The sequence below is a fragment of the Solea senegalensis genome, linkage group LG3, assembly GCF_019176455.1.
Source record: "Solea senegalensis isolate Sse05_10M linkage group LG3, IFAPA_SoseM_1, whole genome shotgun sequence".
Taxonomy (NCBI): domain Eukaryota; kingdom Metazoa; phylum Chordata; class Actinopteri; order Pleuronectiformes; family Soleidae; genus Solea; species Solea senegalensis.
Window position 1 is genome coordinate 1,418,681 of NC_058023.1, and position 11,252 is coordinate 1,429,932.

Here is an 11,252-nt window from a genome sequence, read left to right on the forward strand (position 1 = left end):
ACACGCACACGTGCACACACCCACACACACTCCCTGTGGTGACGCAGCGGTGCCAAGTTGGACAAACTACAAAGACACACACACTCGCTGCAGTGACACAGATATGAAGGAGGAGGGAGCGCTCTCACACACACACATGCTGTGAGGGGCGGGGCAAGGGACTGCGATGAGGACACACACACACAAATATACAGAAATTTTAGCGTCATGTAAAATTCACCTGCAGCTCCTCAGACGCTAAAAGACGTTTTTGGAGACAAATGACAAAACGAGACGAGGGACAGACGACTGTGAAGGATCAGACGGGACGTTTTAGCAAAAAAAAAAAAACCTCAAGAATTAACTTGTTTTAAAGTTATTTTTAAACCATTTTTGACGCTCAAATCTTCATCTACATGGAAACTTTCTTTGAAGGGGGGCGGGGACTGTTTCCCCGGGGCACATTAAGAGGACATTTGACGTCTTTAAAGACTCAGGTCACAGTTTTAAATCCTTCAAAAAGTCAGAACGGTGGTGAATCAGAGTCAGTTTTAGTCTACGATATCTTTAAGAACACGTTCACCTTTGCTCCAAACCCCATAGAGAAAACTGGTGATTGGTCTGCTGCTGCCTCATGTGGTCACTTTGTGTCACTGAGGTCAATCTGAACGCAGGATTTCAAACACAGAATTATAAAATAATGTCAAAATAAGACATTTAAAACTTAGTGATGGGGTTTGGTGTGGTGTTTTGAAAAACAGATTTTAGCCACTTCATAAAAAACTCACCTGATAAAATCAACGTCAGTTCAAGTCTACGATGTCTTAAGAACGTGTTTGCGTCTTTATCTTCACTGCTCACTCTCCCACACCAAACCCCATAGAGAAAATCTGAGATTTCAGCTGGTGGGGACACAGGAGCTGCTGGTGCTCTGCTGCCTCGTGTGGTCACTTTGTGTCACTGAGGTATATGTGAACAAATGTTTTCAAACACCAAAGTGACAAAATAAGACATTTGAACTTAGTGATGGAGGCAGCAGTGGATCAACAGCCCCCGTGTGCTGTGATGTTAAAATCGCTGATTTTCTCTATGGGCTTTGGTGTGGGAGAGTCTCTAAAGACTGAAGTCACTCAAGTTTTAAATCCTTCACAAAGTGAAAGAGCTTCTGTGGAAATAAGTTAAAGAAAAAACAAACAGTGTCACAGTTTTTTCTTTCCCTCCTCAGAGCAGAAACGACCCAGAAAGTTTCTTATATTGTCGATCTGACACACACACACACACACACACACACACAGTGAAGGTAGGGCTGTTGGACAGGATGTGTGTCTGTTGGGACGTAATGGACTCTTTCTTTCTTGTTTTGATGTCGTACTAATTACAATATCAGACGATAACCGTGTGTGTGTGTGTGTGTGTGTGTGTGTGTGTGTGTGTGTGATCACCACTGTTCGTTGACACACTTACTCACCAGAACCTCTCAAAGGGCTTGTGTTTTGGTACCACCTCCTGTCCTTTGTGTGTGTGTGTGTGTGTGTGTGAACCAGGTCGCTCCAGAACAAAAGAATAGAAAGTGAGCGACAGTGAAAAAAATTATAAAATCTACATCAGATTAAGTTTTAAGAACATTGTCACGTCTTTGTCTCACTGTCAGATTTCAGACTTTTCCAACAGGAAAGTGAAGTTTTTCTCTCACACCAAAGCCCATAGAGGAAATCAGTGATTTTAATGTCACAGCACACAGGAGTTGTTGATCCACTGCTGCCTCCATCACTAAATTCAAATATCTTATTTTGTCAAATTCTGTGTTTGAAATCCTTGGTTCAGATTAACCTCAGTGACACAAAGTGACCACACGAGGCAGCAGTGGACCAGTAGCTCCTGTGTCCCCGTGAGCTAAAATTACTGATTCTCTCTATGGGGTTTGGTGTTTGAGAAAAACTTCAGTTTCCTGTTGGAAAAGTCTGTTGTAAAATGTTCTTAAAACATCGCAGATTTAAACTGACGTAGATTTTATACGATGAGTCTTTTCTTACGTTTTTTTTTCTCCTCTGGTAATCTCATGTTTTCACTGAATCTGTTTTTCTGTTGTTTTCAGTCAAACTGTGATCGTGACACAAACACATTTTAGAAATTATAATTCATTTAACCTTGTTCGTGTGTGTGTGTGTGTGTGTGTGTGTGTGTGTGTGTGTGTGGTGCCCTACTGTCGCCCTGATTCAATCAGGAACCTTCGTCTCAGAGGGGAACTTTTCCCTGGGAACAAAGATGTTGATGGACACACCAAGGACAGCTGGTGAGTATCGTCAAGACCTGTCCAGTCTATTTAGTCTTAATCTGAGTGTTTTTAAATCTTAAACTGAGACTTTTTAGTCTTAATATGAGACTTTTTTTGTCTCAAACTGAGTCTTTTTAGTTTAATCTGAGATTTTTTAGTTTTAAATTTAGTCTTTTTAGTCTTAATCTGAGTCTTTTTAGTCTTAATCTGAAACTTTAGTTTAGTTTAGTTTTAAACATAAACAAACAAAAAAAAATTAACCATGAAATTAAACGTCATACATGCTGAGTTTTACATTTAAAGATGTTATTATTTTCTTCCTCGTCCTGCGTCAGTTTATTTGTGAATTTACAAAATAAAATGACTTCATATTTCACTAACTTCATTCTCCTCCTCTTCATCCTCTTCCTCCTCCGTCACATCGGAGACAAAAGGAGGAAACAAAGTGAACGTCCATCGTCGTCCAATCACGTCAGAGGGAGGAGTGTGAGGATGGAGGGATGAGTTTAAAAGAAGTGTGTGTGTGTGTGAGGAGAGATGGAGGGAAACGGGAAAGAAAGAAAACGACGGAAAATATCAATGATTTTCATTTTTAAAAACATGGGAAATTAACAGAGAAGGAGAAAGAAACGTCAGACGGTGAGAATGTTTTTATTTTCATATGAATTACCTTATACACACACACACACATATATATATACATACGTATACATTAAATAATATTTAACATCAAGTGGGAAAATTTCTTTCATGGTAATTTATTGAAGTCACTGTTTTTATTGATTTATCACCTGCTTGTATAATAATAATAATAATAATAATAGTTATCAATATTATTATTATCTGTTTAACCTGATATACACACCAAATAAAATAATGTCTATACAGTATGTATGTATTAATAATTCAAATGTGAGTTTAGAATATGATTATTAAAAATTAACTCAAATGTTTGTTTCTTTTTATGGGAACGAAAAGTGTTGTTTTTTATAAAGAATGAAATAAAATGACACATTTATTACAAACAAATATCATTAATAATAATAAATTTAACAAATCAGCATCGGTTCTTTCTGTTCCTGTTTCTGCAGAAGAAGAGACATGAGGAAGAGTCCAGACACTCACGAGGTAACAAGTGTGATTTTATTATAATTAAATGTTTTTACAAATACTGAAAAATACAATTAGAAAAAATCCTACAAAGATGATATTGTTATATATGCAGTATATATATAATTATACATATATACATATACTCCATGTATATATGTGTTTTTGTTGTTCTCAGTCCGTCAGCTGTTCAGTCTCCAGCTGCAGCTGTCAGTGTTTTAAACCTGGAAACGTCAAATTCAGGTCATGTGATCGTTGTGGACACGGCTGGGTGGTGCACGGTAACAGACACACGCACTCACACACACGCACTCTCTCACACACACACACACACACAGAGAGAGAGGGCAGATTTTATGTGTGGTTGCTACAGTGACATGAAGTCAGGTGTCGCTGTCATCGCATCACCGGGAACATCTGGACAGAGCATCTGCACACACACACACACACACACACACAGTTCTTATAAAAGTAAACAAACATCTGTTGCTGGAAACTTTTCCACTTTACGATCATTAACATTCATCATCACACTTTCCTTTTGGTACAAATTCGTATACTCGTGTTTATTTAATTGTGAAACGTTTCCGGCGTGTTTTCTGTAGATTTTCGACTCCGCTGTTTGCCAATAAAGTTAATTTGATTTTCATTTGATTTCTAATGTGTGTAAACATTTTCCTGACGACTTTGTCGTCTTTTGGTTCCTCGGGGTTAAAAACGCGTCGTTGGTTTCTCCCGGTGACCCCCGTCGTGTGTTTTCTCTGCAGCCCTGGAGAAGCTCCGGGCCCCGCCTTCCTCCAGCTGCGGCCCAGCAGAGGTGGCTCTTCCTGGGCTGGTGTTGGACCTGAGCTCCCTGGTTCTGTTTGGAGCTCAGGCCGTTCCCGTCCGTCTGAAGATCCTGCTGGATCGCCTCTTCAGCGTCCTGACCCCCGACCAGGTGAAAACCGCCCCTGTGGTGTGATGCTAACACGTGACTGACGTGTACCAGATGATGTTTTTGTCTTTTTGTTCAGGTCGGACACATCCTGCACACACTGGGCTGGAGTCTGGGAGATTATGTGAGAGGATACATGCTGCAGGTACACAAGTGTACGTGTGAAATACACATTAACAAATGCATGAAGCTAATGAAGCCAACATTACCCTACGAAGGTATAAACATTACAAAAAACATGTTTCTAACCAAAAACACATGACTACACTTTGACAAAACAAGTGGCTAACGTGACAGTTTCCCAGCATTAATTGCGGTTAACGTCTTCCTTCTCTCCAGTTTCCCAGCGGGACGGTGTTGGAGCGCTGGACGATGGCGACTCCCGAAGAAGAGCTGCTCATCCTCAAACAGTTCCTTCGCTTTGGCGAGACCCGCCCCATCGCAGAGCTGATGACGCCTCAGTGTCTGGCAGCTGTCAATCACCACTCTGATCCAGATCCCGCCCCCAAGAGCTGCCACTCAAACATCGACTTGTTCACTGAGCGTAAAGGAACGTCCAGAAACTCGAGAGAAGATGTCCGTCATTTTGAAGACCTCCCAGGTGGACGGCCTTTGCTTCCAAGTCTTCCAAGCTCCGCCTTTCAGCATTTGGTTCCTTCCAACCAGGTAATGGGCCAAGCTTCTGTGTCTCAGACTGGTTCTGGACAGAAGGGGGCGCTCAGTGCTGACTCACACTTAAAAACCTGATGTACCACTTTAGTCTTGTGGACTTGACCACCTCCTCCTTGTGTGTCTTTCATCAGGATCTTGCTCCTCCCCCGAGGCTGACTCAGCACCTACAAGAGCCCAGAGGAAAATTCACCCAAAAACACAGGCAGGAAGGAAAAAGAGACGCACAAGAGAACGATCTGACTTTGATGGAGTCCAAATGTGAGCCGGTCTTTAAAATCAAAGCAGACCCTGACAGTCCAGTCCAGTCCCGGTCACTGTGGCATCCAAACATCAACAGTGATGACGAGGTCAATCTTCTCAGAGGCGTGGCCAAACATGAGACCGCCTCCTCACCCTCTCCTCCTTCATTCATCCCAGTATCTTCCTCATTCTGTCCGTTCATTTCCTCCTCTGCATCCTCTCCCTCGAGGATCTACCCGAGGTTGCAGAGCTCCTCTCCCTCCTGTTTTCGTCCGCTCCCATCCTTCTCCTCCTCCTTCCTCTGTCCTTCTCCTGCCATCTCCTTCTCTTCCTCCCTCCATCCTCTCCCACCTTCCCCATGCTCCCTTCCTTCTTCTCCTGCAGGAAGTCGGAAGGGGAGAGTCTATTGTGGCGTTTGTGGGAAAAGCTTTTACGACAAAGGTACGAATGAGATTGTCTTGGTGTTCCACAGGGTTCATGTCAAGTTCCTCTAGAGATCTTATGTCTTGGACTTCCACATGGTTCCCTGAAATATCATAGAATCAGATTTAATTTTGGGCATGCAGCTGTTTTTAGATGTTTGAAGTCTACAGGGTTCATTTTACTGCCCTCTGCTGGTCTGCAGGGATGGATTTTGCATCAGTAGTTAACTGTAGGCAACTGGACTACCTTAAAGTAGGTTTGAGGACATTTCGCCTCTCATCCAAGAAGCTTCTTCAGTTCTGAGCTGTTGAAGGAACTTACTAATGTTTGAAGATGTCGAAGAAGTCATGGAAGAGAGTCCAAACTTTCGTCTTCAAACCTACTTCAAGCAAGTCCAGTTACCTACAGCGAACTACAGAAGATGACTATGGCCCAGATGAATGAGAACCTTCACAGACATCTGTACTGTTACTTAGTGTTCCCCCCAGAAGACATTGTGGGTTCCTCAAGATTGAAACTGACATCTTCTTGATTCTTTCCTTAAGTTTCAGACTTCCTAGATGGCTTGTGGTTCCATGCGGGTTTATGTTTGTCAAAGTGCAGGTCCTGGTTCTCTTCTTATCTGTTGCCTTTGGGTCCATCTCAGAAACCATTTCCCCTCTGTTTGTGCAGGAACTCTGAAGATCCACTACAACGCTGTCCACCTGAAGATCAAACATCGCTGCACCGTGTCCGGGTGCACCATGGTCTTCAGCTCACTGCGTAGCCGCAACCGTCACAGCGCCAACCCGAACCCGCGGCTACACACCGATTCCAACAGAGACAGACCTTCTGAACAATGCACACAAGATGGCGACTCTTGCACACTTGAGCGTGTCCACCGACCTAGAAATGGTTTAAACGGGCAAACTTACTCCAAACCCCCTCAAACTGACTCCCCTCCTCCTTCTCCTCCCCCGTGCAACAACCACGACTCCACCCGTCTGCCTCTCATGTCCCTCACTCCCCTCACTGTGATGAAGGAAACAGAATGCGTAGCTACCCTTAACACTTACAACAACACTGCACCTGTGTCCCTGTCGGGCCACGCCCCCATCACCATGGCAAACTGTGCCAAAGGAAAACAGGGAGCGCTAACCGATCAGCAGCAACAGTGGGAATCATGTGACTCCGTTCCGAAGAAGAAGCCCAGAAAGTCAAGCACGCCAGTGAAAATAGAAAGAGGGAACCTGGAGGGGAGGAGCAACAAGAAGGAGGAGGAGTTTTGACGTTGCTAATCTCAGTAAGCATTAGCAATCAATTGATCTCAAAGTAATGGCTGAATTATTTGAGATTACTGCTAGCTAGCATGTTGAAAAAGACATGATATTTTTCATATGTAAATATTATATATAACATACACAGTGTGTTCCTGGACCATATATGTGGCCTATATACGATGTTATATTGTCACATATATGAAATGTACTGTCATTCATATGCACATATATTTCATTTATGGCAGTTGATAAATGTGGATTTAACGGCATGCTGCTCTGTGCAGGAGCTCCCCCTTGTGTTTATTGCCTGTTATTGTGAGGTTTTGTGTAATAAGCTATGAAAAGCTATGAAAAAATAAAACCGGTTAATGTTTGGATTTTGTTTGACAAAAAAACACATTTTTTTCTATTTAAAAAAAAATTATTAAATCTTAGCTAACTCATCTGGGAGGTCAGGTTTCCACTGGGATGACATTTAGGGACGTACCCAAACCGGAAACAGTGCGAGTCTTGTCAACAAAGGTGTCGCACTTGATGAGAACAAAATAATGAAGACGCTATAAAGAGAGACGAGGAGACTCAGAGTGCGTTAAAAATGTCTAAAGCGGATATTCTCAGACAGTTTGTGGCGCAGAGTCTCGCCGCCGCGTCACAGGAAATCTTAGCGGTGGTGGAGAGAACCGTGTCCGAGTACGAGGAGGAGGCTGCGGGCTTCAGGGAGCAGATCGACCGGCAGAGGAAGCAGCTGGAGCTGCTGCAGCCACGGGTCAAACTCGAAACACTCAGCAACATTACAATAACAGGTTTGAGTTTTGAAGAAAATGAAACGAAATCACCTGTAACGCTGACACACGTTGAATAAAATCATTCTCTCTTTTCAAATCATAATAATAGTAATTATCAGAGTACTGCCTCTTCTTCTTATGATAACAAGTAAGAATATTGTACCTTAAGTGAGCTAAGCTCGGACATTTCAAAATAAAACACTTCCTGGTTGCACAGATGTTCGTTCAGTTACGAAACGCAGCAGGAGACACAGCGAGGAAGAGGAGGGTGGCGGCGACGAAGATCTGGAGGATGTGAATAATCAAACTCCATCAAGGTTTTATTTTATATATCATCATTATTCATGCTTTCTTATTTAGTCGTAGTAAAATGGCATTTTATTGTGTATGTTTGTCCTGATTTCCTCCGTCTTTTTTTGTTCTTTCAAACACAGAATAATAATCAGAATTTTTAAATGCGTGTTTCATCCTCCAGACGTCCGTGTGAGCAGAACGTCGTTGACGCTCAGGATCACGTGGACCTGAGGATCCACGTCCTGGAAAACCCACAGACTGAAGCACTTTCAAAAAACGGTAACCGGGAAATTGATTACATGAGATACATAGTTGAGCGCCCCCTGCCTGGAAAAGTCTGTCTAACAGTGAGACGTAAACGTGTTTTGAAGATATCGTAGAGTTAAACTGACTGAGTTTTTGTGGCTAAAATGAATTTTTCTATTTTGTCTTGTTACTTCCTCCTCAGTCCATAAAAAGTGTCCACGAGGTCTTCAGGAGGTGGACGTCCTGGAACTGCTTAGGTCCGACAGGGGTCGTTTGGAATTGAATTCGGTAACAGCGGAGGAAATCCAGAGACGAGGGACCTCGACTGTCTTCATCAGACCCAAGGTGTTCTGTACAGCACTTTGGTCCATTGTGGTTTGTTTAAAGTGCTTAACAAATAAAGTTGGATTGGATTGGAAGGTGTTTGTCCCACGAGCCTTTTTAGCCCAAGCAGTGCGTGGACAAGATGCGTGGTGAGATGTGACGTCTTTATTTTGTTTCTCTCAGGTGCAAAAGGAAACTGAAGACTCCGAGGAAGACGCAGGAGACTCTTCCTCCCCCACATGTGACACCAGGCAACAAATTAGGTAAATACATCAAAGGAAATGCTAATCATTCAATTATTTCTCGATATACAGACGATACTGTGCTGTGTTTGTCTGAAATTATTGTCATTCCCGTTTAGCGGGATGCGATTATCGATATATTGGCCCCAAATAACAATATTTTATTTATAAAAAATGTGTTACTCAAAACAGATTTGCCACCAGTTTGACTCACCAGCGTCACTACCCCATGACTCCTTTCCTTGTTTTAACTGTACGTCATCAAGTCTGTTACCGGTGTGCAAACGTATTGGTCACACGGGGATTTGTGTTTAAACGACTCTCGCTTCAACTACATTTAGTTATCAGGGGGCGTGGCCTACAGCTGTATTAGTAGTGGCCTTGTAGGTATGACGGGATCGTACATGGGCGTTGAGAATTTATTGTTGCGACATATCCTCAGTTACTCGTCTCTCTCTTCAGTCACAAGAGGGTTCTTCCTGCGCTTGAAATTCGTAGACATTGGTTTTATAAGAGGCGTCATACTTGACGCGGCCACATGGTGTCGTGTTTCCCGCGTCAACATCATATATCAGACGCGTGTTTTGTATAAATTCTCACTTCTTATTTTCCACAGCAGTCGTCTTCAGGCGGAGGACGTTCTGACCGGGAGCTCAACATCGCAACAAGAAGACGACGACAACATGCTAACCGAGGAAGCTAACGACGGAGAGCGTCAAGACGAGGAAGCCGCTGCCGCTCAGAGGAAAGAGGTGGAGGAGGAGGAGGATGATAACGACGAAAAAGAGGAAGATAGAGAAAAGTTGAAAGACAGCGATGATGAATGGGAACCGGACATGAGCGAGGAGGAGGAGGAGTCGAGTGACGGTGACGGTGACGGTGACGGTGAACCGAAGACAACAAATAAACAAAATGTCAAATGTTCCAGTGTCACGGAGGTCGGAGCTAAAAACGCCGCTGCATGCAACGCGTGCGGCACGCCGCGCGAGTACGCAGACGATGCGGGAAGTGTTTGCGGCGTTTGTGGGGAACGTCCGGCGTCCACGGAGACGCCAGACCTCCAAATTCAGAGTCGTCTCGAAACGGGCAACTGTCACATTTGTGGCGAGACTTTCTTCAGCGTTTACGGCCGCGACGAGCACGTGGCCGCTCACTCGGGCGAGAGGCCACACAAATGCAATGTCTGTGCCGCGGCGTTTGCCCTGCGGGCGTCGCTGGAGAAGCATCGGACACTCCATGTGGAGGGAAAGCCTCACACGTGCTTCACCTGCCATAAAGTGTGTGAACACAGGGAGGCGCTGAAGGCTCACCTCAAGACGCACGTTATAAAAAAGAAGAAGCACCTCTGCGGCGTGTGTGGAAAGTCCCTCAGCGACTACAGGTCGCTGTCCCGTCACAAGATGACGCACTCTGGGGAGAGGCCTCACAGCTGCCAGGTTTGTGGGCGGAGTTTCAAGCTGCCCGGGACGCTGAAGCAACACGAGAAGATCCACACAGACCGCGAGAGGTCGTACCTGTGCGACGTCTGCTGCAAAATGTTCCTGACGATCAAGCAGCTGCAGATTCACATGCGGACGCACAGCAGCGAGAAGCCGCACCACTGCCGGGAGTGCGGCCGCGGGTTTTGCACCAAGGGGGCGCTGACCGTTCACATGCGAATGCACACCGGGGAGACGCCGTACCGGTGCCCCGAGTGCGGCTGGGCCTTCAAGCGCAAGAACAACCTGGACGAGCACATGACCGTGCACTCCGGTGCCAAACCCTTCGTGTGTGGCATCTGCGGCAAAGCGTGCGCGCGCAAAACGCACCTGACGATCCACATGAGGACTCACAACGGCGAGCGGCCGTACAAGTGTCGGCTGTGCGACAAAGCGTTCACACAGAGCCACTGTCTGAAGACGCACATGAAGAGCCACCTCGCAGCGGAGGACGCGACGTAAAGCGTCTTTCTTTCCAGTGTTTCCACAAATGGTTCAAAATCTATTGATTGGTCATGAGAGCGGCGTCCTACACAAGAAACAGACATTTGCATGATGCACACAAAAGTCTTTATTTTAACATTTGAATATACATGAGTGACCTAAAAAAAACAAAACCCTAAAGGGAAAGAAACACAAACATGACTCTGGTTTTTGCATATTTGTCTTTGCCGTCACAGATCGTAAGTAAAGAAACGCGTTACCAGTTTTGCATAAATTAAATGAGCCGGACTGAGCTTTAGTTTATTTTTTATTTCTCTGTAAACTGACACTTTGACACCTGCACCTTTGTGATGGGTGGGTGATCGCCCAAGTATGTTCCCATTCCGTTTTGGTAAGAATCTGCTCAAAGTGTAATCAATTCAGGTGCAAGTTTGGAAAACGCATCAAATATTTTTGGTCGCAACAATCACAAAAACAGGCGACAAAATCCTGGAAGGACTGGAGCTTGTTAAACTTAAAAATGCTAATTGCCTCCACAAAGGAGTTT

The 11,252-nt window shown here is 44.4% G+C and overlaps 2 protein-coding genes across 3 annotated transcripts; both read left to right on the forward strand.

Annotated features, from left to right (window-relative positions):
• Positions 1 to 2,879: 2,879 nt before the first annotated feature.
• Positions 2,880 to 6,901, forward strand: LOC122765979 (zinc finger protein basonuclin-2). Its single transcript, XM_044020505.1, has 9 exons — positions 2,880 to 2,893; positions 3,346 to 3,382; positions 3,543 to 3,645; positions 4,132 to 4,301; positions 4,378 to 4,443; positions 4,638 to 4,964; positions 5,102 to 5,514; positions 5,595 to 5,651; positions 6,280 to 6,901. The coding sequence occupies exons 2-9, from the start codon at positions 3,356 to 3,358 to the stop codon at positions 6,899 to 6,901; spliced, it is 1,785 nt and encodes a 594-aa protein (XP_043876440.1). The 5' UTR covers positions 2,880 to 2,893; positions 3,346 to 3,355.
• Positions 6,902 to 7,325: 424 nt separating this feature from the next.
• On the forward strand, positions 7,326 to 10,998 carry LOC122766306 (zinc finger protein 436-like). Of its 2 annotated transcripts, none has more exons than XM_044021064.1 (6): positions 7,326 to 7,695; positions 7,895 to 7,994; positions 8,153 to 8,250; positions 8,420 to 8,562; positions 8,725 to 8,804; positions 9,403 to 10,998. In XM_044021064.1, exons 1-6 carry the CDS (start codon positions 7,488 to 7,490, stop codon positions 10,721 to 10,723), a joined length of 1,950 nt encoding a protein of 649 aa, XP_043876999.1. In that variant the 5' UTR covers positions 7,326 to 7,487; the 3' UTR covers positions 10,724 to 10,998. The 2 variants fall into 2 exon arrangements, with proteins under 2 accessions (XP_043876999.1, XP_043876998.1); XM_044021063.1 differs by having other exon boundaries at positions 7,327 to 7,695; positions 9,400 to 10,998.
• Positions 10,999 to 11,252: the final 254 nt, after the last annotated feature.

Bases quoted from the DNA above. Each gene is read 5' to 3' on its own strand.
- LOC122765979 (XM_044020505.1), top strand. From the start codon at position 3,356: ATGAGGAAGAGTCCAGACACTCACGAG. The intron at 4,302-4,377 runs GTGAAAACCGCC...CTTTTTGTTCAG, and splicing joins GCGTCCTGACCCCCGACCAG to GTCGGACACATCCTGCACAC. The intron at 5,515-5,594 runs TCCTTCTCCTGC...CTTCTCCTGCAG, and splicing joins TTCTCCTCCTCCTTCCTCTG to GAAGTCGGAAGGGGAGAGTC.
- LOC122766306 (XM_044021063.1), top strand. From the start codon at position 7,488: ATGTCTAAAGCGGATATTCTCAGACAGTTTGTGGCGCAGAGTCTCGCC. The intron at 8,563-8,724 runs GTGTTCTGTACA...TGTTTCTCTCAG, and splicing joins CTGTCTTCATCAGACCCAAG to GTGCAAAAGGAAACTGAAGA. The intron at 8,805-9,399 runs GTAAATACATCA...TATTTTCCACAG, and splicing joins GACACCAGGCAACAAATTAG to CAGTCGTCTTCAGGCGGAGG.